Source organism: Balaenoptera borealis (assembly GCF_965194805.1).
Source record: "Balaenoptera borealis genome assembly, chromosome: 19".
NCBI lineage: Eukaryota > Metazoa > Chordata > Mammalia > Artiodactyla > Balaenopteridae > Balaenoptera > Balaenoptera borealis.
The window spans coordinates 64,891,183-64,917,571 of NC_138878.1; the positions used below are offsets into that span (position 1 = coordinate 64,891,183).

Genomic DNA, 26,389 nt, shown 5'->3' on the forward strand with positions numbered 1-26,389 from the left:
CTCCCACTCTCTGCAACTACAGAAACCCCTCGCACAGAAACGAAGACCCAACACAGCCAAAAATAAATAAATAAAATTAAAAAAAGAAAAAAAAAAAAAACACTGGGACCATCTTTCATGTTCCTGAGCAAAGGAAGCTTCTTTCAAGGTCTGATCACACTGATACCAAGCATTTAATTCTTCTTTTCCAGAAAAATCACAGTAAAATACTTTAAAAATACAGAATTGCAAAAACATAAGCTGTGGAAAACATAGCAAGGAGTCAACTTAGAAATAAGCTCTGAGCAAACTTCTTCATCATGAACAGAGGGGCTCTGTTGGAAGATTCCAAGTCAATCCAGCCCATCCTTCATCAACCGCAGTGACAATCAAGAGGGACCTGAGGGAAACATCTTCATGTCACCTCACAGCTCACGATTTTCACAGATCACATAAAAGGGAAGGCAATGTATTATTATTAAGCTAACTGGTTAAACTAAGTTTTAACTGTTAATAGAAAAGATCACTGACATCTTTCCAAGTCCTTATCAAAACAGTCAAATTATTTACTAGTTACCAAAGAACATTTCCAATATATAACTTAATGAGGAGAAAGCAGGCAGGTCTCGAATAAACCTGAAACATTTTTAAAAGAAATAGCTTGTGAAATTCTTTTTAAAAATTTATTTATTTTTATTTATTCATTTTTGGCTGTGTTGGGTCTTTGTTGCTGCGCGCGGGCTTTCTCTAGCTGCGGTGAGTGGGAGCTACTCTTCCTTGCGGTGCGCGGGCTTCTCATTGCGGTGGCTTCTCTTGTTGCGGAGCACGGGCTCTAGGCGCGCGGGCTTCAGTAGTTGCAGCACGCGGGCTCTAGAGCGCAGGCTCAGTAGTTGTAGCGCACAGGGCTTAGTTGCTCCGCAGCACATGGGCTCTTCCCAGACAGGGGATCGAACCCATGTCCCCTGCATTGGCAGGCGGATTCTCAACAACTGCGACACCAGGGAAGCCAGTGAATTATTTTTAAATCTAAAAATTCTGGTGTCAGAGTTTTAAAAAATTGAGAATATATAATATTTAGAAAAGTAGTACACGAGTTGATTACAGAAGGCCACCAAAGCTTATTCCAGAAGTTAACAATTATTTACAGGAAAGTTCAAATTGTACATACTAAAATTTATTCCAAGCTATGTAAAGAAATGATAAAGGAAAAGTAAATCCATCACAAAAAAACCCAACACTTCCAATCGTTCCTTTACAAAGGCACCATGTAGTGACAGATTCAATCATTTCTTGCCCCAGGTGTCCTCTCCCTCCTCCTCTGCTCCAAGTCAGGAAAAGGGAAGGGGGTGACTCACAGCTGAGTGAATCAAGTCACTGCCCCCTGGCTGAACATGGTGGGCAAATGTTATCTTCACATACAAGTAATTACAAAATGCACAAGCCTTGTAGACAGCAGCTTTGCAATTCCCATCCTCATCTGCATAATTTAAACAAAAAAAAAAATATATATATATTTTTGGCCGCACCGTGACGCATGCAGGATCTTAGTTCCCCAACCAGGGATCGAACCTGTGCCCCCTGCAGTGGAAGCGCGGAGTCTTAACCACTGGACCACCAGGGAAACCCCAATTTAAACAAATTTTAAATGTATGAGATTCTAAAGACACAAATCAGTATTATCACAACTTAATCATCCATATGCAAACAACTCACCACCCATCCGAATCCAGTTTCCCCCCTGTACCTGCACTACTAGGTGTTTCCATTTCATTCTGTTTCTCTGTCTCCCTATTTCTTTCTCTGTCTCTCGTCTCGTTCCCCTCCGCTCTCCTGCTGTTTCTCCCCTCCTCTCTATTTCTTCCCTCACACCTGTCCTGCCCCCACTCTGCAACCGTTTCCCCTCTTGTTGCTTTCTGTCCAACCAGACTGCCCTCAATGTCCATTATTTCTGCTTCTTTCTTCCCCCACTCCTCCTCCCTCTCTGCCCTCTCGGTTACACCTTTTCTGAGACAGGACGGAAGGGGACGGGGCGCAACCTTTAGAAGAATGACACAGCTGTTGAGAATACGACAAAAACTGGTTATAACCGATCAGGCCCGACTTCCAGTAGACTCTGAGCCTCGTTATACGCTCATTGTAATACATTAGCTAAATGACACACCCAGAGGCGCCATGACAGTTCCGAGGCCAACCATACAAGGCCGAAAAATGGGCAGTTGCCCAATTCCTGGAAATCTCCGCCTCTCCCCGAAATAGTTGGAATAATCCCCCCACTCATGAGACTATGAAATTACTCAGCCCCTAAAAACTAACCACCCCATATTGTGGGGCCGCTCTCACCTTCTGAGACGGACTGCATTCTGTCTATGGAATGTGCATATCCCAGGGCCTCTCGCCTTCCGAGGGCCTACATTCTGTCTATGTAGTGTGTATGTCTCTCAATAATCTACTTCTTACCTCTCACTTTGCCTCTTGCTGAATTCCTTCTACGCTGAGATGTGAAGAACCTGAGCTTCATTAAGTCCTGAGACCAGGTGTGCGATGTTAATTAAAAGACAGTGGGTTCGAGTCCCAATCTGAGGTGTGTGGTTTCACTTCTCTCCCTGTTACACTCCCTTCCTCCCAACTCTCTAGCACCCCGTGGGGACGCTTCCTTCCTGCTCTCTCTCTCTCTTCCTCTGCTCTTCTAGTCACTAGTCCTCTTTCTCTCCCAGCACCACGGTGCTCTGAAGGCCGAGGTTCCAACTCTTTTATCCTCTCCCCCAATTCCGTGTGTGAAGGGCCTCACCGCTGTCACCCGCCCCCTACCGCTGATCCAGAGCCCCTGTCTCTAGGTTGCTCTCCAATCCCCGGAGATCCGGCTTTTTAATTGACTTCTCTGTTTTATTCACCTGCTACAATCAAGGCTTAAGCACTTTCATTTTCCGTCTCTTTACAAGTCCTCAGCCACCCTCCATGTTCCCATCAGTTCTCCCCCATTCTTTTCTCCTCAGTTTTTCTATTTCTCTCAGTCGCTCTGTCTCAGCTTCTCCTGATCCCCCTCGCCCCCATATTTACGGTGACGGCGACTGAATAAGATGCCCGCGGACAGGAAGGGACCATTTTCCAATGGAGGTGGTGTCACACGGCTGGCCCAGGTCACCTCCCCCTACGCGGCGTGAGTGGAAGGGCTGACCAGGAAGGGGAGGCCAGAGAAGCAGAAGGACCGGCCTGAGGAGACGCGAGGACAGAGGGGCTGGGAGGGAGGGAGGGGGTCTCCGGAGAGGGGCGGGCTCTCCAGAATCCCAGGACCGGAGAGAGGACGCGGCCTCGCCGGGAGCGGGGCGGCCGGCGCTGCCCTCCAGGGCCGAGGGGGCGAGGCTGGGGGGCGCGAATCCACCTCGCGCAAGAGGACTTTATAGGGGAAGGCGGAGGTAGTAAAGGATTTAAAGCAGGAAAATGTCACGAATGGAGGTGTCTGCCTGGGCCGAAGGTAGAAAAGCCAAGGGCACCGGGACCCGCCTCAGAACGATTTCAAACCCAAAGGAAAACATACCCGACCTGTAACAGCGATGTCTGGATTCACTGGGTCGGAGGGCCGGCTGCTGGGAGTTAAGGTCCGTAGTGACTCCCAAGACCCTGAGGGTGGAATCAGCGGAACCGCGCAGCACAGATTTACACTACAAACGAGAAACACGCTGGGCAGTACAACCTCCACTCCGCACCGTCCGCTTCCCGGGCCATAAGAAGCTGCGCGCGCAGAGTCTCCGGCGGGGCTTCCGGGGGCGGGGCCTGGGCGCTATCGGCGAGGGGTGGGGCGAAGAGGGAGCCGAGGCCCGCGCAGGGAACGCCGGGCGGCGGGGCCGGTGATGGGGAGGGAGGGGTGGTTCCCCCTGCTTCGAAACTGCTCATTTTAAGTGTCTGTCTGGAGAGGGGACTGCGAGGCGCAGGTTTTAAGCTAGAAAAACAATGTTAACTCACGGCTCCCAGTGTGACCTTTGCTCTGCACTATTCACTTCCCGGTCTGAAAGAAACTGCGCGTGCGCATACGGGCTACGGGCGGGACCTGAGCGGAGCACCACCAATAAGGGGCGGGGCGTGAGGAGCCCAGGCCTGCGCAGCGACTGCGAGGGGGAGGGGCGCGTGCCGGCTAGGGGCGTGGTCTGCGCGCCTTTCAGTTTCCCTCCCAACCTCGCTTCCGAGTTTAGACATGCTTGAGAGTCTTTGTGTCCTGTGATGTAGCATTGCTTCCAGCTTAGTTTAAGTTACTGTCTTTAATAGTTTAACAGTAAAAGCTTACAGTTGTGTGGGCCACTTATTTTGGAAATTAAGATATTTTCTTTTTAACAAGCTGAAAACGGTTTAAGTCAGAACCTATTTTCTGCCAGAGGGTTGAACGCCCATCCTGAACTGAGAGAAGTGGGATCTCAGTGAGGGATTGATGTGGGGTGGTGTTTGGATCCAGGAACATTTCCTGCAGTTAGAATGAATTTAAGCAGTTTAAATAAACAGCAACTGGAGTTATCTCTGTAGGGATTACAAGCTAGAATATGAAATACAAAACTCTCCCTGGGTAGAATGGGCTCTTTAATACTAAAACGCTGTGAACAGCATTTTGTTTCTAGTCTCCATTCACCCAGGAGGCCAAATTCAACTGTGTTCCGTTCCAGAGACTCTGATGGGGACAAGACCTGGATGTGAGGAGTGGAGGGCCTAAGCAGTGACAATTTAGGTCCCTAATCTTTGCTTTAAAAAAGAGCAAAAGTTTTTTATGAACTGTATAAATTTGTCGACAAAAAAAAAAAAAGAAATCAATAGTCAATCTAAGGAAGAAATGGAATATTTTAGTTAAGCCAATCTGAGGATCATAAGCCGGGAGACAGTCTCTCAGAGAGCTCTGAGGGCCGTTCGGAAGAGGTAAGGGTGGAGGCCAGTATATATGTGATTTTGGGGAAGAGACACAGTGCAATACAAGCACACGTATTGGAAGAAGGTTACTGCTGTTGGTGAGGAACAGCTGTCTTAGTTAATGGTTTTAGTGCCTTTTTAACTATGGGAAGATGCAAGAAACTGGGTTCATAAAATTGTCTCCTAAAAATATCTATCTGTGGGCCGGTTCTGCCAGTTTTCCCAGAGCAGAGAAGAGAGTGCCTCATCCTGATCTTCGCCCTGAATTCCTGTCAGGGTGGCTGTAGTTCAGTGACTGCGGTGGCTAATGTCTTGTTTCTTGTAGAATTGGGTGGTGAGCAACATTCTCTATTTTACAACCCCTTCCCTTTCGGTCTTAATTTCAACCAAGTTTTGGGAGGCATTTCGTGACCAATTTGTCCCACGGTGCTAAGAATGCTCACTCCCAGGTCAGGTGAGGATTTCGTGGATGGGCTACTCGATGTGCTGTAACTGGACTAAGCCCTGTTAACAGTAGACAAAAGCCTCTGGACCGCCTATCTTACTAGTCTGTTACGGTCCGGGTTCCCTCTTGTTGCTTCTTCCCATATCTAGAGTTACACTATTACAATCATTGATCTTATAGGACTATATTTGGTCCACTGTTTCAAGTCACATAGTCACTATTATTTTTATTGGAGGCTCGGTCACCCATTTGGTAATGCAAGAAACAATAATCTTGTAAAATAGGCAGAATACAAGTAGTATAGCTATTATCATTAATAAGGTCCTAAGTATTTAAGTTAACTTCCACTAGGTGCGACCCATTATCTCCCAAGGTTGTCAGACCCAGTCTGTTCTGCACCAATTGTTATCTTTTTTTTAAACCATTTTTAAAAATTGAAGTATAGTTAATTTACAATGTTGTTAGTTTCAGGTGTACAGCAAAGTGATTCAGGTATACACACACACATAACATATTATAATATTTATATATTATATATATCCTAAAGTATATATATAATATATATTTTTTCAGATTCTTTTTCATTATAGGTTATTACAAGATATTGAATATACTTCCCTGTGCTATGCAGTAGGTCCTTGTTGTTTATCTATATTACATATAGTAGTGTGTATGTATTAATCCCAAACTCCTAATTTATTCCCCCCACCCCCACTTTCCCCTTTGGTAACCATAAGTTTGTTTTCTATGTCTGTGAGTCTATTTGTTTTGTAAATAAGTTCATTTATATGTTTTTTTAGATTCCACATATAAGTGATATCATACGATATGTGTCTTTCTGTGTCTGACTTACTTCACTTAACATGATAATCTCTAGGTCTATCCATGTTGCTGCAAATGGCACTATTTCATTCTTTTTTATGGCTGAGTAATATACCATTGTGTATATATACCACAGTTTCTTAATCTATTCATCTGTCGACGGACACTCAGGTTGCTTCCATGTCTTGGCTATTGTAAATGCTGCTGCTATGAACATTAGGGTGCATGTATCTTTTTGAATTAGAGTTTTCTTCCGCTATGTGCCCAGGAGCAGAAATGCAGGATCCTATGGTAACTCTATTTTGAGTTTTTTAAGTAACTTCCATACTGTTCTCTCCATAGTGGCTGCTGCAACTTATATTCCCACTAACAGCGTAGGAGGGTTCCATTTTCTCCACACCCTCTCCCTCATTTATTATATGTAGACTTTTTGATGATGGCCATTCTGACAAGTGTGAGGTAATACCTCATTGTAGTTTTGATTTGCATTTCTCTAATGATTAGTGATATTGAGCATCTTTTCATGTGCCTATTGGACATCTGTATGTCTTCTTTGAAGAAATGTCTCTTTTGATCTTCTGCCTATTTTTTGAACCAACTGTTATCTTTAAGGGAAATAACAGATTGACATTGTACATAAAGTTCACTAAAGATGTCTGCATGTATAACGCAGGTGGTGAGTCACCATGACCCCTTACAGGATTGAGAAAGGAATGTTATCTTTTAAGGAGTTACGTAGCTAGCACCAGAAGAATAAAAGTCGATCTTTAATGTGGAGCAGGTGTTTCTGCCATTGGGGAGGTCTAGTTAATGCATAATGTGCAAGCACAATGCACACTAGAGGGAAGGGAAGACAAAGGGTAGAGAAAAAGTTTTTCTTGTCTTGCCTTTAAAATATGAACTTTAATCAAATTGCATTTTTTATATAATTGTTATTCTATTCCACACTTGAGGTAAACTTGTTCACTTCATCATATACATATCAATAATATCTAAATATAATGTAATTTCAAATTCACTATACATTCATTCTGAAAGTACCTGGAAAGTTTATTTTTTATTTTAAAATTGGAAGGCACTTTAGCTCTTTGTTTTATATTTCTGAATGTTCAGGTGTGGATAACGAAGCTTGTAAAATATATAGTCTCCAGATAACACTGGGATTCTTTTGACCTAAAGAATAATCGATTTTGCATTATTTCTATGGATATTTAGTAGGCAGGTATATTCTCTTTAATATGAGCACTAGAGAAAGTAAAACTAGATTACCTGGGGTCTGATAACTTCATTTCCACCCTCAACAATATTTAATGGTGTTCAGCATTTAGTAGAATAGAATGCAGGAAGCTAATGAGGGCCCATTTAGGAAAGAAGCTTGTCTTTCTGACAAACACACATTGGTTCTATGCATATTTTTCCATTGTCTTCTCTAGAATAGTAATGGTGATACTTTCACAAGTAGGAGACTTGAGGAACAAAGTGGTTTGTCTGCCCCTTGCCTACATTTCCTCCCTCAAGTCTTCCAGCCTCCCCTCTACTGTTCGGTTCAGACATCAGCTTCCTGCTATTCTACTTTCTACTGTTGGTTTACACAATCCCAACAAACCCAATCAAGTCAGCATTTGAGGCTGTGAATATTTAAGCCAATGTCACTGCAAACAACAAAGAACTTTTGTCCATCGAGGGGTCTAGGCAGCCTGGAGGCCTCTCCTTTTTCTGCTGATTTTAGGCTCTTTTATTTCCGAACTGGGTCTTGCTCAGCCTTAGGCAGCTACCCCTTGGTTGAGCTCACTGCGGTCCCGGTTGAACTTACACTTGCCCTTTGCGCTTGTTAAGGGTAAGGGGCTTTGTCTGGATGGAGGACCCTTGGCTAGACCCGCCTCTGCTGTTCCTGGTCAGCTCCTTCCTCACTCTTTCCAGGGCAAAGGACCCCTGCACACATCCGTCCCCCAAAGTGAAGACCATGCTGCAGGGTGTACGAGTTTCACTCTGTGTTCTTCTCATTAATTTGCTGACTACATACGGAGTACGTACTGTAGTCCGGGCTTGTCTTGTCTGCATCAGGGGTAAAATGATAAGCCGGTGGAATACACTCCCCTGCCTTATCCAGGTGGCTTTTCCGTCATGGAGACAAGCACACCCTGTCACTTACTCACAGCCGTGCAAGTCAGATGCCGCAAAGCAAAGGACGGGCGCACTCATTCTCCTGTGACCCTCCACGTCCTTGCCCTCCCTGACATCCCCATCACACCCAGCTGTGCCGCCTCTGCTGTCCCCGTGGGGCTCATCACCGCTGGGGAAAAGCACACCCCCAGACTGACCGGCCTCACTTCAGGTTCCCGGCTCTGCTCCCTCACATTCCCTGTGTCTGCTCCCTACCTTTCCTTTACAGGCCCTCATCAGCCCAGTTCATCCGCTCCCATCTTTCCTCTCAGAGACCCTGCTTCTTCTTCATGGAGCCCCTGGAGCGAAGGGAAGAGACCTCCTCTAACTGGCTCACCCATCTGCCTCAGGGCCTGTGTTCTCTCCTCAGTACCGACTGTGAAGTCTGTCCCTGCTCCTGGCTGCGGCTGACCCTGCGATTGTGCCCTTGTTGCCAACTTCACTCTGTGTCAGGACGGCGTGCCATCCTTCCTCCACTGCATCATGTATTTGACTTTTTAAAAAATTTATTTATTTATTCATTTATTTAATTTTTGGCTGCAATGGGTCTTCGCTGCTGCACGCGGGCTTTCTCTAGTTGCAGTGAGCGGGGGCTACTCTTTGTTGCGGGGTGCAGGCTTCTCATTGTGGTGGCTTCTCTTGTTGCAGAGCACAGGCTCTAGGCGCGTGGGCTTCAGTAGTTGTGGCACACGGGCTTCAGTAGTTGTGGCTCACGGGCTCTAGAGCACAGGCTCAGTAGTTGTGGCGCACGGGCTTAGTTGCTCCGCGGCATGTGGGATCTTCCCGGACCAGGGCTCGAGCCCGTGTCCCCTGCATTGGCAGGCGGATTCTTAACCACTGCGCCACCAGGGAAGCCCATGTATTTGACTTTTAGGGGCTTATTTTCATCAGCATACACAAATGGTGGTGTTGCCTAACTTACACACAAAGACCAACACACACACACACACACACACACACACACACACACGCGCGCGCCAAAACCTTTTTATGCACTCTACCATCTTTAAAACAAAGCATTCTTAATTAACTATTATATTTTCCCCACTACTAAGTACCTTTTTTTCTATGCTCCATTTCAGAGCATAATATACTACAAACTTGTTTATGCTTTTTGTCTTCAATTCTTGCCTCTAGTTCTCCCGTGAACCCCACCCAATCAAGCTTTCACATCCACCATCCACTGATACTTTCTTTTCCAGAGTCACCAATGACCTCCTCTTCTCTCAATCCAATAATTTCTTTCTCCTTCTCATCTGGGCATTTCCTGAACACACTGTTTATATTAGGACACGCTGTCACTCTATCATTGTACATGTACACCTTCACTGTACTTTAAAACATCGTACCTTATTGCTGAATTACCCTTATGGAATATAAGCTACTGGAAGCTAGGGCATTGATTTTGTTTCCTGCTATGTCATCAGTAATTAGAATCATTTCTTTTCTTTTTTTCCAAAGGGGATGATACTCTCTTTCTGTCACATTATTATTTTATTTAAAAAATTAAAAAAAATTTTTTTTTGGCTGTGCTGCACAGCATGTGGGATGCTAGTTCCCCAAGCACGGATCAAACCCGCAGCCCCTGCATTTGAAGCGCGGAGTCTTAACCACTGGACTGCCAGGGAAGTCCCAGAATCATCTCTTACTGATAGAATTAACTTTCCAACATAGTGTACTAAGCATGTCGTAAATGGTCACGCTGCGTTTTGTTCACACATTGTGAATTTTAGGCAACATGTGCTAAACAGATCTAACTCATCAGGGAAGTAATGTTTTCATGGAATTTTTCCAATCCGCCAAATATTAATTTCAAGATTCCCTCTCCAATGCTCCATTCTACTCCCAATACAAAATAATAATCTTATTTGTCACGTAGAACAGGTTTGTGTTTTTGTTTTTGTAAGTGACCGACTGCCTAGAAAACAGTGAATGAAACAAGTAGGTTTATCATTCTCGCCTAACAGGAAGTCCAGAGGGTGCCGTGTGGGGCGTGATGAGTCCTCTGTCCCTTCTACTGCCATGAACACTTAAGTCTTCGGTGTCCTAATAGCAGCCTGGCTGAGGGATGACGAAGAAGGGTGAAGGCTGAGGCTAAAACCCTTTTCATTATTAGATTTCGTCCTGTTTTCATGGAAACAATAATCCCAGACATTTTTCCCCCCAAATATTATTAGCTAGTTGTGTTAAATGGCCACCATAATTAATAAGGGATTGGAATTTTGGAATTTCATATTCACACCTCAAAAACAGAGGAAGGTAAAGGAAAAAGATGTTCAAGAAAACATTTTGCAGATCAAAGTAAAATACCCCTTATTAATGATATTAAATGACAAGGTAGCCAAGGATAATTGTGGCAAGAGATATAGCAACTGACTTTGTTCTAAAGCCTGAGAGTATAATATTCCATGCAATTCATGGCCAATCTATGAGGCGTTCCAAATGAGGCAAAAGTTATTAGAGGACTTAGTGTTGTCTAAATTACAGATTTATTTCCTTTCAGCTTCATCTCAATCTAAACAAACTAATTCTTCAGGGACTTCCCTGGTGGCACAGTGGTTAAGAACCTGCCTGCCAATGCAGGGGACACAGGTTCGAGCCCTTGTCCGGGAAGATCCCACATGCCGCGGAGCAACTAAGCCCGTGCGCCACAACTACTGAGTCTGCGCTCTAGAGCCCGCGAACCACAACTACTGAGCCCGTGTGCCACAACTACTGAAGCCCGAGCACCTAGAGCCTGTGCTCTGCAACGAGAAGCCACCGCAATGAGAAGCCCGTGCACCGCAATGAAGAGTAGACCCTGCTCAGCACAACTAGAGAAAGCCCGCGCACAACAAAGAAGACCCAACGCAGCCGACAATAAATTAAAAAATAAAATAAATTAAAAAAATAATAATTCTTCAAGTTTTAATACAGATATTCTGATTCTAGTATCAGGGTAGGAAATTAAAAAATCCATTTTGAGATGTTATTCATCCATGCCATCCTCCCTGACAGAGACATACAAAAGGCTTGTACTTGGGAAATAGTCTAATGTCACCTCTAAATGTATTTTAATATTGGACTATAACTTAATGGAAATATAACTGTTATAACTCAGTGATGTTCAGAATTGGGAAAGCTACAATAAATATTTCCCATGAAGCAGCAGAGATGTCAACAGGATTTCCCTGGAAATGGCAAACATACTCAATTGAGGGTGAACTTAAAATGTTATTTTAAAGTTATGTTTGTTCTGAAAGACATGAAATAATTCTTACATTATACTTCTCAATTGTATTTTTCACTTTTATTCATTTTAATTTCCACATACAGTTGCATGGTAATTACACCAACATAATGACTTTCTTCGCTCTTTTAATAGCTCCACATCAAGAGCTATGTGTTCCCCTTATTTCTCAGCCACTGTGCAGCTAGGCAAGGCCTTGAGAACACTTTCGCCAAATAGGGTGTGAGCGGAAGTAATGCATTACTCATCTGAATGACCAAATCTATATGTCATAAATCACAATATCACAATCAGAACTTCCTCTTACACAGATATACCTGAGAGAAGGGAAAACACATATCCACAAAGACTTCTTGTAAATGGTGTCCATAGAAGCATTTTTCTTAATAGCCAAAATGTGTAAAGAATCTCTCCAACGAGTGATGACTGGGTAATCAAACTGTGGATATTACTACTCAGCAATAAAAAGTTATGAGGCACTGATAAATGTTACAATATGGATGACCCTTGTAGACAGTAAACTAACTGAAAGAAGAGAGAAACAAGGCCACGTTATATGACTTAATTTATATGAAATGCCCCAAAGAGCCACATTCATGCAGACAGAAGATAACTTAATGTTTCCTTGTGGCTGGGGATGGAATATGGAATAACTGCTAAAGTGTGCAGGTTTGTTTTTGTTATTTTTAAAGGGGAGTGATAAATGATGAAAATACTGTGGTTGGACATTGTAAATATACAAGTCCTACCATACTGTGCATTTAAAAAGTGTGAATTCTATCGTATGCAAATTATATCTCAACAAAACAAACATAATCTAGTATCTCCATATCAAACTCAGAAAAGAGATCTGCTCTATTATACTACCCACGGCCTACAAGGTGTTGGGGATATGAGTTCCAGTTTCCATTGTACTAATGGAAGGAAAAGACGATGACAGGAATAACGGCAATTTGGGGAGGAACTGGAGAGATACACTGTAAGTTAAAATTAACATATCAAGTTTCCAAACATTCCAGTGATGCACCTGCACATTAGCAACAAGTCTCCTGCTTCCACATTCTGAGACTTTAGTTCATTATCCTGTATCATTTCAATTCTCTCAACCTAAATTAAAAACGTGAGAGGCCTCTTTCTTTGTGTTTATATAACACATGCTTTGTACCTGTCATTGCTCTATGTACATTTTCATACCACACAAAACTGAAAATAACTTGATTTATGCATCCTCCAGATTTTTCACTGAATCAATAAAAAGGAAATACAAATTAAATATACAAATTGGGCTAAACAGTATTTTAAAAAGACGATAAATATGACTAACAAAATGGAATGTTACTACGGTATAGAAACTATGAAACATATTGCTTATTACTGTAACTTCAAATAGATTTTTATAGCCTTTCCAAAATGGCTATTATGAAAAATTATTGAATCATTATGTACTGTCTCATACACACTTCCACATATTAATTTTCATGAAACAAGTATGAAAATATCTTAGGCAATTTATGTAAATAGGATTTCACAACCATTTTCAATAATCATATTGTGCAATGGGATCTACGTGTGCATCAGGAGAAGGAATGTAGCAAGTACGTTATCACATTATGAAAATTGTGGTCTTTTCCCAACCAAGAATTCAGGAGTTTCAAGTGTAAACGTTCAGTTTTATACAAAAGAGTCTGTTTCCATTTTTGATGTCTGACTACTGACACCTTTAAGCCTCACTAAAACCTCTTCCGATTCTGCCCAACTGGGCAGGACAGGCTGATTAGATAAAGCCCGAGTGCTCCCAACCTTGGCAGCAGTTGTAGGTTCACACCACAGTAAAGTATCTTCACCCCAGCCTGGTCCTGTATCCACCATAACACAAGCCCATCAAGCGTTCTCTGCTCTCTGTAGCCATTTTTGGAACAACTTGGGAAGTCTACCCTGCTCTCCCCAGAAAGGCTCATTATGTAACAAACATTCATATGCAAACACTTTAGTGTATGGAATCATTAGTCCTCTGACATCCAAAACTTGAGTGGGGCTCTGTCCTGTTCCAGGAGAGTTAGCACAAGTTCAAACTAACGAAACGTGTTACAGGGTGAATATATGAGCTATCCAAAAAATTCTCATTGTGTATGTTCATTCTTAAAAGGAAACTCATGAACACCAATCCTTTCAAATTATTTCCCTGAGTGCTCCACTTACAAAAAATAGGCTGCTATATTTATCTTTACTTCTGAAATTTCTTCTCTTTTCTTCTATTTTTCGTATCCTTACTATATTTCTATTTTCACTTCACGTAAAGGTGTAATCCACGGGTCTAATTTTGGCCTCCACACACAAAAAGGCAGGCAGGCAAAACTATAATCATATCGTGTATATCCATGAATGGGGAGGCAGGTATTAGGGTGTGAGAATCTGAAATTTCACTGTATTTTTATTATAGCCACAGAAATAATCTAGGATACACCACGGAGTGAATAGCTAAATGCAAATTATGAATATACATTTTCAAAACTGTAAGTTGTGTGAGTCTAACATGGATTGTTATAGATGCCATTCAACCCAAACAGCCAAATAATGTATTATTAGTGTTCATCTATTCTGTCACTTCCCAGGCTCTCAAATTTATATCACATTGTATCTTAAAACTGTGTCTTAGTTTTTCTAGGTTACATGGATATGAATAAACCCCACCTAAAGAAGTAGGTCCTTTTTTTTTTTTTTTTTTTTTGGCGGTGCAGCGCAGCTTGTGGGATCTTAGTTCCCTGACCAGGGACTGAACCTGGGTCCTTGGCAGTGAGAGTGTGGAGTCCTAACCACTGGACTGCCAGGGAATTCCCAAGAAGTAGGTCCTTTCATCTTACTGATCCCTTCCCTGAGACCATCATGGTGACAAATGAAAAGCATGTAATGAAACTACAACATCAACAGGTTTCTAACTTCAGGCTGCGGGTCATCAACAATAATGTAGCCTTTTCAAGAAACCTCAAATAACTGAATAAAAAAATGTCACAAACTGAAGATAATTAAACTTTCCCACAGACGTCCTTTCTCCATTGGCAGATTTAGTTCCCCAGTATAAATTTTCTTATGTGTAAGTCGATTGACAGCAGTAGTTGAACACTTTATCACCTTTGTTACATTTGTAATGTTTCTGTCCGGTATGAATTCTTTGTGGTGTATCCTGAGGTCACTGCTTAAAGGCCTTGACACACTTGTACAGTTTCTATCTTATGTGAATTCATTCATGACCACAAAGGTACACATTTCTGACAAAGCTGATCACTGTCATTACATTTGGAAGGTTTCTCTCTAGTAAGAATCCTGTTATGAAAAAAAAAAAAAAAAAAAAAAATTCTGGTATGTTCCACAAGCCTAGTTACAAGCTTGGCACATACTTAAGTTTTATATGATTTCTCTCCTTGATGGAGTCTCTGATTTTAAGGCTTGACCACCTGCATAAGTTTTATCTCAATCCTTATATTTGTATTATATTCTTTCTACTATGAATTCTCCAATGATCCCCAAAGCTTCAGCTTTTAATAAAAGCACTGCCACATGTATCAGCTTTATAATGTTTCTTTTCAATTATGTATTTTCTGATGCCTAGCAAGGTTTGTAAATTGGGTAAAAGCTCTGCCACACTCATGACATTTGTAAGGTTTCTCACCAGTATGAATTATCTTATGTCGATTAAGATGTGAACTATCTGTAAAGGCTTTGCCACACTCATTACATTTATGAGATTTCTCTCCAATATGAGTTCTCTTGTGACGCCAAAGTTGTGAATTCTGGATAAAAGCCTTATCGCATTTATTACATTTATAAGGTCTTTCTCCTCTATGAATCCTCTGATGTGCCTCAAGGCTTGAGTGCTGGATAAAAGCCTTGCCACATAAATTGCATTTGTGTTCTCCAGTGTGAGTGTGAGTTCTCTCATAACCGCAAAGCTGTGAAGGTTGCATCAAAGCCTTGACACACACACTACATTTATTTGGTTTCTTTCCAGTATGCCTTCTCTGATGCCTACTAAGACTTGAAATTTGGGTAAAAGCTCTGCCACACTCATCACATTTGTACGGTTTCTCTCCAGTATGGATTGTCTTATGTTGAGTAAGATTTGAATGTTTTGTAAAGGCTTTGCCACACTCAACACATACATAAGGTTTCTCTCCAGTATGGATTCTCATGTGTTGGGTAAGGATTGACCGCACGGGAAAGGCTTTGCCACACTCATTACATTTGTAAGGTTTCTCGCCAGTATGAATTTTCTCATGAATCCAAAGGAGTGAACGTTGAATAAATGACTTCCCACACTCATGACACTTGTAAGGTTTCTCCCCAGTATGCAGCCTCTGATGACTTGCAAGGACTGAATTTCGACTAAAAACCTTGCCACACACATCACATTTGTATGGTTTCTCTCCTGTGTGGATTATCCGATGGTTCCTTAGGGCTGAGTGCACACTGAAGGCTTTGCCACACTCATTACATCTGTATGGTTTCTCTCCAGTATGGATTATCTTATGCTGCGTAAGATTTGAATGCTTCCTAAAGGCCTTTCCACACTCAACACATAGATAAGGCTTCTCTCCAGTATGGATCCTCTTATGCTGAGTAAGGCTTGAACGCTTCCTAAAGGCTTTGCCACACTCATTACATGTGTAAGATTTCTCTCCAAAATGCACCGTCTGATGACTTCCAAGGACTGATTTTCGACTGAAGACCTTGCCACACACATCACATTCATATGCCTTCTCTCTTGTATGGATGACCTGATGTCGACTGAGGTTGGAGCGCTGATTAAAGGCTTTGCCACACTCTTTACATTTGTAAGGTCTCTCTCCAGTATGAATTCTCCGATGACACGCAAGGTGTGAATTTCGACTAAACACCTTACCACATACATCACAATTATATGGTTTCTCTCCTGTATGGCTTAACTGATGTCTACTGAGGTTTGAGCCATAAGGAAAGGTTTTGCCACACTCATTACATTTGTAAGATTTTTTCTTGTATGCTTTCTGGTCTTGTGTCAGTATTGAAGGATGCATAAAGTCATTCTTATATGTATTAGGAATGTTGGTTTGGACAAGAGAAGAAATTGTCTGAAGTGGTAAAAATGAGGTACTACTGTTGATACTCTTGTCAGCCTGATTAAATTCATCAAATTTCTCTGCACTTTTAAATATATGCAGTTCATCCTGAAAACTTAATGTAAGCCTATTTTCAATAAGTTTGTTTCCAGTATCCCTTCCACCATGTTGATTTTTTCCGTCAGTGAGATTTTCACTATGGGTTATAGGCATTCCTTTGTAATTTCTTTCGTCATCTCTCCACTGACATTCAAACACATGCATGTTTTCCTGGATCTCCCTGAAGTAAAAATCTCTGATTTCATGGCTTTCATGTCTTCCCAACATCACTGTTTGGAATATTTCTCCTGTGTCACTGTTCGCTTTTGGTTTTAATTTCTTGATCACATGTATATGAGAGACAGCTACAAGATACAAAGAAACATAGGTATCCTATTAATTACAGATCGTAAATAAACGTTTCATGTTGAAAACGTGATATGACGCCAAAGGTAATACTTATCCTGAATAGAGTTATAAAACTTCCCAACCATGATCTTCAAATTTTTTGACACACTAAAGAAATAGGATCCTTTATTAATGAAAGAATAATCACATGTAATTCAAATTAATTTTAGGGTAGCCTAGTCAAACACCCTACGACAAAAACACTCACATTGTGCAAACTTAGCTCTCAAAGAAAGGGTATTTTCCACCATGACCACAAAGATCACATACCTGTTGGCAGTAAACATACTGCTGTCTCATAACTGAGGAGAAAAAAACCATAATATATATTTTATGCATAATTATTGTACATAAATAAGTACTAAAGGACAATGTACTGTAATGGTAAATAATCCAAAACAAGCTTATCTAATGAATAATCTAAATAACTCGCAGTTTAGAATCACAAAGCCATTGTAGCATTGAGAAAATAAATCAATAAAACAATTTATAAGAAAACAAAATATTTATCTTAATACACATTATAAATCCAAATGTACCCATTGAGAATAGGCATTTTACAGCATTAATAAGTGGTGCGTGTCAGATATATTGCATAATAACATGCTGAAAAAACATCATCTATAAATCACAATATAAATTGAAAAATATTCTAGTAAATCATGATAAAGCCAGCATAAATAATAAGTCACCATATTATAGAAAATTTTACTCTGTGGAACTCTTAACATTCCCCCTTTAGAATAAAGAAAGGACTTATATTCTAGAAGGAGCACACAATATAAGAACTGAGAGTTATGTTGAAATCACTGACTTATGCAATATCATGTCAGGAAAATACATAACATTAAAAGAAGAGCTGGAGAAAGAAGTCAGAAGTCACAGTTATGATTTCATGACTGCAGTTATATCAGTCAATTAATAGAGGAATTCCCTCTCTATGCAGTGCCCTTTAATTATCCTGTTCACTGGCACCAAATTATATGTGATACAGAGTAATGTGCTTTGAAAATTTACTAATTAAGGTCAGAGACAACATTGTTGAGAATATACTGAAAAATAAAAACATACAAGGTGTATTGCAGACAAAGGGTTATCTCATAATAAATATGACAGAAAGTTGACATATCTTATTATAGAAAAGTAACTTTTTGAGTCTTTACTGTAAAACATACAATATTCTAAGCCATTTAAAAACATTAATTTGGGGACTTCCCTGGTGGCGCAGTGGATAAGACTTCGCGCTCCCAGTGCAGGGGGCCTGGGTTCGATCCCTGGTCAGGGAACTAGATCCCACATGCATGCTGCAACTAAGAGCTCACATGCCACAACTAAGGAGCTGGCGAGCTGCAACTAAGGAGCCCACCTGCCGCAACTAAGACCCCACACAACCTAATAAAAAAACCCAAAACACAAAAAAACACTAATTTGTTTTAAGGCTTGAGGTAAATCACCACTATTTTTAAAATAAGGACAGCTGATTCACACGGTTTATGTACATAACACAAATTTACACAGAAAGTGAGAGAAGCAAGATTTGAACCTGTACCTACAGAATCAGACATGTTCTTAAGCATGACTGGCCACTCAGGCAGTATATATTACAAAATATTACAACGAATACCAGGAGCTTAGAAAGAAATACTTCAAGGGAGATATAAGAACTCAGCTGTGTCACTATAATAGTGTGACTCAGCCACTCCTCCTGGAATTGGCTTTTGAGTCACCAGCCCTGTACATTCTGATTTAGGTCCTGTCTGGAGAAAGTTGTTCAGTGGATAAATAGGGGTCATTTTTTACAGTGTGAGTAGTGCAGGGGTAGGGTGGGTGGGTAAAGGAGTGTTGTGGAAATTGGGGAGTTCCAGAGTAAAAACTTAATAATTCTAGGAAATAACAGTGTATTCCATCCAAATCAAGACACCTGGTGAAGAAAGGTCAGGTATGAGGAAGGGCAAGAGTGGAGGGCAGGGAGTAACAAACATGTGGGTGCACAGCTTGTGTTTGCATATCTGTGGGTATACAACTGTACGAGGGTGACTAAAATACTGACCTCAGAAGAAAAGAAGACCTGGCAAGGAGCACAATGCTGTCCCATTTTTAACTAATGGAATTATATACAGACTATGGGGCAAAAATGGAAGAGATTTTAAAATGCAGAGAGTGTGATGTTGTAGGGAGAAAGCATGTTTACACCTACATCAATATGTGCTGTGAAATTTGTTAAACTGAGTATCTCATGCGTTCCATTTCCAGGCATGTATTCAACACACAACGATATTCTAGGATATGTGCAAGAATGGGAGAAAAATCAGGAAATGGCCATCAAGAGTAGATGGATGTGTTTACTCTGTACACACACATGCAGGTACAATAAAATGTTATCAATGGTACAGCAAAATAGGGGGATCTTGATTTCAAAATGATGATCTCCTGGCTGGGTGGGCAGAGAGTTTGTTTGGAGATACCAAGAAAGCAGGAGGTGTTTGCAAAGGTCTGAGAATTTTAAGATGTGATAATGTTAGTTTTTAAAAAAAAACAAACAAAAAAAGAATTTTACTAAATAAAACACTAATTATATAAAATCTTTAAAAAAAAAATCTAAGACTCTTTGTTTGATATTAAAAATAATAGTGTCCCTTTTCCTGGGGTCTCTAATTACTTGAACTCATATCCTGGATCTCTTAACACAATCTCTGCCATATAAAAGGCATGAGGAGTGATGTCAGCAAGATGGTAAGACCAATAAACTCAAGGCAATGATTACCCCATGGAGACACCCAGTTAACAACAATATACAACCAAAGGGGGGAAAAATCCTTTGGGAAAACTCTGGAAACCAGTAATAAAGCTGCAGCACTCAAACAAATGACTACCCCCAAAACACTGAGCCAAAAAGTGTCAGAAAGATCATGACGATTTGCTTGCCTTTGACTCACTCACTCCCCAGCACACTGCTGTGAGACTGAACAGGAGAAAGCCTCCTAATACCCAGATCTGCCCTCAGGAGGAAATGCAGATCAAAACCACAGTGAGATATCACCTCACACCCCTTAGATGGGTTATCATCAAAAAGACAAGAGATAACAAGTGTTGAGCAGAATGTGGAAAAAAGGGATCACTGCTGGGAAGAATGTAAACTGTTGCAGCCACTATGGAAAACGGTATATAATTTCCTCAAAATACTAAAAAAAAACACCCTGCTATCATATAATGCAGCAATTCCACTGCTGGGTATATATCGAACAAAATAAAATCACTGTCTTAAAAAGATATCTGCACTCCCACATTCATTACAGCAGTATTCACTATAGCCAACATGTAGAAACAACCTAAGTGTCCAAGACATGGATGGATAAAAAAAAATCTAGTAGACATACACAATGCAATACTATTTAGCCACAGAAAAGAAGGAAATTCTGCTATTTGTACCAACATGGATGGACGTTGAGAGTATATGCTCAGTAAAATAAGTCACACGTAAAAACTAATACTGAATGATCTTACTTATAGGTGGAATATATATACATAGAAGAACAAAAAAGACCAAAGCTAGCAGAAGTAGAAAAAAGTAGATTAGAGATAAATGAAATAGAGAATAAAAAGTACAGAAAACCACAACCACAACTGGGAGGAAGCTTCCCAAATTCCAGCTCCTTCCTTAGGAGGAAATGCAAATCAAAATCACAGTGAGCTATCACCTCACACCTGGTAGAATAACTATCATCAAAAGGTCAAGAGAGGGCTTCCCTGGTGGTGCAGTGGTTAAGAATCTGCCTGCCAATGCAGGGGACACGGGTTCGAGCCCTGTCTGGGAGGATCCCACATGCCGCGGAGCAACTAAGCCCGTGAGCCACAACTACTGAGCCTGTGCGTCTGGAGCCTGTGCTCCGCAACAGGAGAGGCCGCGACAGTGAGAGGCCCCGCGCACTGCGATGAAGAGTGGCCCCCGCTCGCCACAACTGGAGAAAGCCCTCGCACAGAAATGAGGACCCAACGCAGCCAAAAATAAATAAATAAATTAAAAAAAAAAAAAAAAAAGGTCAAGAGATAATAAGGGGAAGTGAGCATATGGAGAAAAGGGAACCCAGTGAAATGCTGGTGGGAATGTAAATTGGTGCAGCCACCATAGACAGGAGTATGGAGGGTTCCTCAAAATATTTAAAAAAACAAACAAAAAAAGAACTACTGAAACAGGAGGGAAGGAGGCAGGGCACAACCTCTGAAAGAATGACACAGCCCGAGGACATGACATAAACTGATTAGAACCAAATGGATCCAAGATGACGGACAAGTCGACTTTTTCCACTAGACCTTGAGCCTCAGTATACGCTCACATCAGCAAGCTAAATGACATACCTACAGGGGCCGTGACAGTTCCAACACAGACCATAAGGATCAAAAAGTGGGCGGTAGCCCAATTCCTGGAAATCTCCACCCCTTCCTAAAATAAATGGAATACTCCTCCCACTCATTAGCCTATGAAATTGCCCACTCCTATAAAAACTGACAACCCCATACCCTGGCGCTTTTCTCACCTTCTGAGATGGCCCACACTCTGTCTGTAGAGCGTGTTTCTCTCTAAATGAATCCACTTCTTACCAATCGCTTTGTTTCTCACTGAATTCTTTCTGCGATGAGACATCAAGAACCTGAGCTTCATTAAGTCCTGAAACCAGGTGTGTGATCTCAGTTGGAAGACTGTGGGTTTTGGCCGGGTTCGAGTCCCAGCTGCGTGGGTTCAAGTCCCAATCTGAGGTGCATGATTTCACTCCCATGGGATATAGCAATCCCACTTCTGGATGCATACTGAAAGGAAATGAAATCACTACCTCAGATATCTGCCCCCCATGCTGTTGCAGCATGATTTACAATAGCCAAGACATGGAAATAACCTAAGTGTCCAACAGTATGTAAATGAATTTTAAAATGTTACACACACAATGGAATATTATTCAGCAATAAAAAAAATTAAGTAGTAAATCCTGCTATCTGTACCAGCATGGACAGACCTTCAGGGCATTATTCCAAGTGAAATAAGTCAGGAGAGAAACACAAATACAGTATGACCTCAATTATATCACACGTAGTGGAATTTTAAAACAAAAACAAAAGCCAAACGATTAGAAAAAGAGTAGAATAGTGGTTGCAGGGGCTGGGGATTGGCAGTTTCAGTTATAAGGTGAATAAGTTCAGGGGATCTAATACATAGCATGGTGACTGTTGTGAACAATACTGTAATTATATACTTGAATTTGATAAGACAGTAGATGTTAAATGTTCTCACCACACACACACACACAAAATTGTAATTATGTAAACTGATATATGTGTTAACTAAACTGTGGTAATTATTTAGCAATATATTATATGTATATCAAATCATCACTCTGTACACTTTAAATTTACACCATGTTATGTTTGATTATATGTCAACAGACCTGGGGAAAAAGAAAATACAAAGGAGTACACAAAAGAGATCCTGGTTTATCATGTGAATAAGAATTTCAAAAAAAAAAGCAGAGAGAGAGAAAGGAAGAAAAGATGGGGAAAAAAAAGATCTCAAAAGACCAAAACAGAGCCAAAGCTCCAGAAGGAAAGAAGTAAGAGTAAGATTAGAGATAAAGGAACTAGAAAATTAAAAAACTACAATCACAAAACTAAAAGTTGGTTCTTTGAGAGACAAAATTTACACTCAGCAAGATTAGGAAAAAGTCAGAAGACTCATAGTTAAAATCAGAAATGAAAGAGGGAACATTACAACTGATGCTACAGAAATCAAAAGGATTATAAGAGAATAGTATAAGCAATTCTATGTGTAAATAAAGGGTGGCAAACCAAGGAGAAATGGCTAAATTTTCAGCAACACAACCTCTGAAGACTGAACAACACAGAAATACAAAAACTGAACAGACCTATACCTAGTAAGAAGATTGAATCACTAATCAAAAAGCATTCAACAAAGGAAAGCCAGATAGCTTCACTGCAGAATTCTATCCAACATTTAAAAACAATGAATGCCAATCTTCCTCAAACACTTCCAAAAAAACATGAAGTGGAGGAAATACTTCCAAACTCATTCTATGAGGCCAGAATTACTCTAATACTAAAACAGACAAAGACACTGCTAGAAAACCACAGACCAATACCTCTGATGAATACTGATGCAAAAATCACAAATAAAACGATAGTAAACCAAATGCAACACCACATTAAAAGAATTATACACCACGACCAAGGGGGATATAGTTTTGGAATGCAAGGGTGGTTCAACATATAAAAACTTTTCCATGTAAACCTGCATATTAAAAGAGTAAAAGGAAAAAAAAAAAGCTACACAATCATCTCAATTGATGCAGGAAAACTATTTGAAAAAAGTTAACATGATAAAAAACACTCAATAAAGTGGAATACAGAACAGCTACCTCAACACAGGAAAGGACATGTATTAAATGGCCAAAACATCATACTCAATGTTGAAAGACTGAAAGCTTTTCCTTGAAGATCAGGAACAAGACAATGATACACGCTCTCACTATCTGTATAAAACATATTACTGAAAAAAAATTACTAGAAGTCCTAGCCAGAATAGGAAGAAAAAGAAATAAAAGGTATCCAGATAGAAAAAGGAAAGAAAATTATCTGTTTCCAGCCGATACGATCAAATGTGGAGAAAGACCTGAGGGTTCTGCAAAAATCCTGCTAGAACTAATGAATGAATTCAGAAAAGTTGCAAGATATATTATCAACATGTAAAAATCAAGTGTGTTTTTATACATTAACGATGAACAATCTGAAAGAAAACTGAGAAAACAATTCCACTGACAATAACATCAAAGAATAAAACACTTACGCATAACCTTAGCAAAGAAGAAGATTTGTACACTGTAAACTAAAAACATTGCTGAAAAATATTAGAAAAGATACAAATAAATGCAAAAATATTCCAAGTTCATGGACTGGAATACAATATTGTCAAGATGTCAATACTACCCAAAATAATCAACATATTCAATGCAAATACCTAGCAAAATCCCAAGTGTTTCTTGGGATTTTAGATAATTTCATCCTAAGATGCATATAAAATAGATAATTTCATCCTAAGATGCATATAAAATCTCAAGAGACAAAGAACAGCAAAAACAAGCTTGAAGAGAATAAAGTTGGAGGTCTCCCACATCCTTATTTCAATACTTAACACAGGGCTTCCCTGGTGGCACAGTGGTTAAGAATCTGCCTGCCAATGCAGGGGACACGGGTTCGAGCCCTGGTCCGGGAAGATCCCACGTGCTGCAGAGCAACCAAGCCCATGCACCACAACTACTGAAGCCCACACGCCCTAGAGCCTGTGCTCTGCAACGGGAGAAGCCACTGCAATGAGAAGCCCGCACACTGCAACAAAGAGTAGCCCTTGCTCACTGCAACTAGAGAAAGCCCGCACACAGCAACAAAGACCCAACACAACCAAAAATAGACAAAAATAAAATAAATAAATTTATAAAAAAAAAAAACTTAACACAAAGCTACACTCATCAAAACAGTGTGGTACTGGCATAAGCACAGAGAGACCAGTGGAACAGAATAGAGAAATAAATGTCAGAAGGAAACAACGTGTATATGGTCAAATGATGTTCCACAAGGGTGTCAAGATCAGTCAGTGCGGGAACGATAGTGTATTCCACAAAAGATGTTAAGAAAACTGAATATCCACATGCAGAAGAATGTAGCTGGACCACTGCCTTACACCACATACGTCTAAACATGAGCTCCAAAAGTATAAGACTCCTAGCAGAAAACAGGAGGAAACCTTCATGACACTGAATTCATCAATGATCTATCAGATATGACATCAAAGGCACAGGCAACAGAAGTGAAAACGGATAAACTGGACTGCATCAAAATTTACAATGTATTGTGCATTAAAGCACACTCGGTAGAGTGAAAAGACAACATACGGTATGGGAAGAATATCTGCAAATCATGTATCTGATAATAGGTTAATATTGGGAATATAGAAAGAATTCTAAAAGGGTCTGATCAGCAATTCCATCATGGGGGTAGGGGTGGATCCCCACACCAACCAGCAATGTTCAGGTATCAGCTGGGTGTCCTACAATTGAACTCAGTTGTGACACTATCTACCTGGAGATAGTCATATCCGACAAGTTAAGGGCTTGGTGTTATAAAACTGCCCCCTCCACCTCACACTTTAGATGCCAATCTCAAGTCCAGGATGTCACCAGGGCTTCTGACCAGCAGCCTACAGATCAGAGGTTCCAACAATTTATTTGTTAAGAATGTTTCATAGAACTCAGAGAAATATGTTACTTATTAGATCATCAGTTTATTATAAAGGATATAACTCAAGAACAGCCAGCTGGAAGAGATGCATAGGGCAAAGTATGGGGAAAGGGTTCGGGGTTTCCACGCCTTCCCCCAGACCACCATCCTCCCCAAATCTCCACCTGTTCATCAACCTGAAAGCTCTCAGAACCCTCTTTCTGGGTTTTTATGGAGGCTTCATTACACAGGCATGACTGATTAAATCAGTGGCTATTGGCAGGCAAACTCAACTTCTAGCCCCTCTCCCCAACCCCTCCAATCAGGGGTGAGACTGAAAGTTCCAACCTTCTAATCACATGGCTGGTTCCCCTGGTGACAGCCCCCCATCTTGAGGGAATTTCCAAAGGTCACCTTATTACCATAAACTCAGTTGTGACTTAAGGCGATTTGTTATGAATAACAAGACACCCATTCTACCTTCATGGCTCTGAAGTAATTTCAGAAACTGAGGACAAGACACCTAATATTATAACAAAAGATGCTCCCATTGCTGTTATCACTCAGGAAATTCCAAGGGTTTGGGGAGCTCTGTGCCAGACATGGGGAAGAGGGTCCTCCTCAGAACTGAACCATGTTGGCACCCAAATCTCAGACTTCCAGCCTCCAGAACCGTGAGAAATAAATTTCTGTTGTTAACAAGCCACCCAGTCTATGGAACTTTGCTAGAGGAGCCAAAACCGACTAAGAGACCTATGATCTAGCAATTTCATTTCCCTGTATATGTAACAAAGAAATTGAAAGCAGGATCTGGAAGAGATATTTGCATACCCATGTTCACAGAAGCATTATTCACAATAGCTAAGAGGTGGAAGCAACCCAAGTGTCCACTGACAGATGAATGCACAAAAAGGTGATTATTCAGGCAAAACAACAAAAGACTCAGATCCCGTCATGTGCTACAACATGGATGAACCTTGAGGATGTTATGAAATAAGCCAGTCACAGAAAATACTATATGAGTCCACTTATGTGAGGTATCAAACA

At 40.9% G+C, this 26,389-nt stretch overlaps 2 protein-coding genes across 17 annotated transcripts in view; one reads left to right on the forward strand and one right to left on the reverse strand.

Annotated features, from left to right (window-relative positions):
- Positions 1–26,389, reverse strand: part of LOC309616833 (zinc finger protein 480-like) — a 129,177-nt gene that overhangs the window by 88,706 nt on the left and 14,082 nt on the right. For 8 of the 15 annotated variants that reach the window (XM_082368005.1, XM_082368007.1, XM_082368001.1 and 5 more), the window contains one exon: positions 11,571–17,022. The exons of 2 other annotated variants lie outside the window; for them this stretch is intronic. In XM_082368005.1, coding sequence (XP_082224131.1) covers positions 15,107–17,022 — 1,916 coding nt within the window. In that variant the 3' untranslated portion in view covers positions 11,571–15,106. 5 more of the 15 variants (XR_014237605.1, XR_014237606.1, XR_014237607.1 and 2 more) reach the window with 3 other exon arrangements.
- LOC309616847 (zinc finger protein 525-like) overlaps positions 1–26,389 on the forward strand; it is a 202,158-nt gene that overhangs the window by 68,062 nt on the left and 107,707 nt on the right. The window lies entirely within an intron of this gene.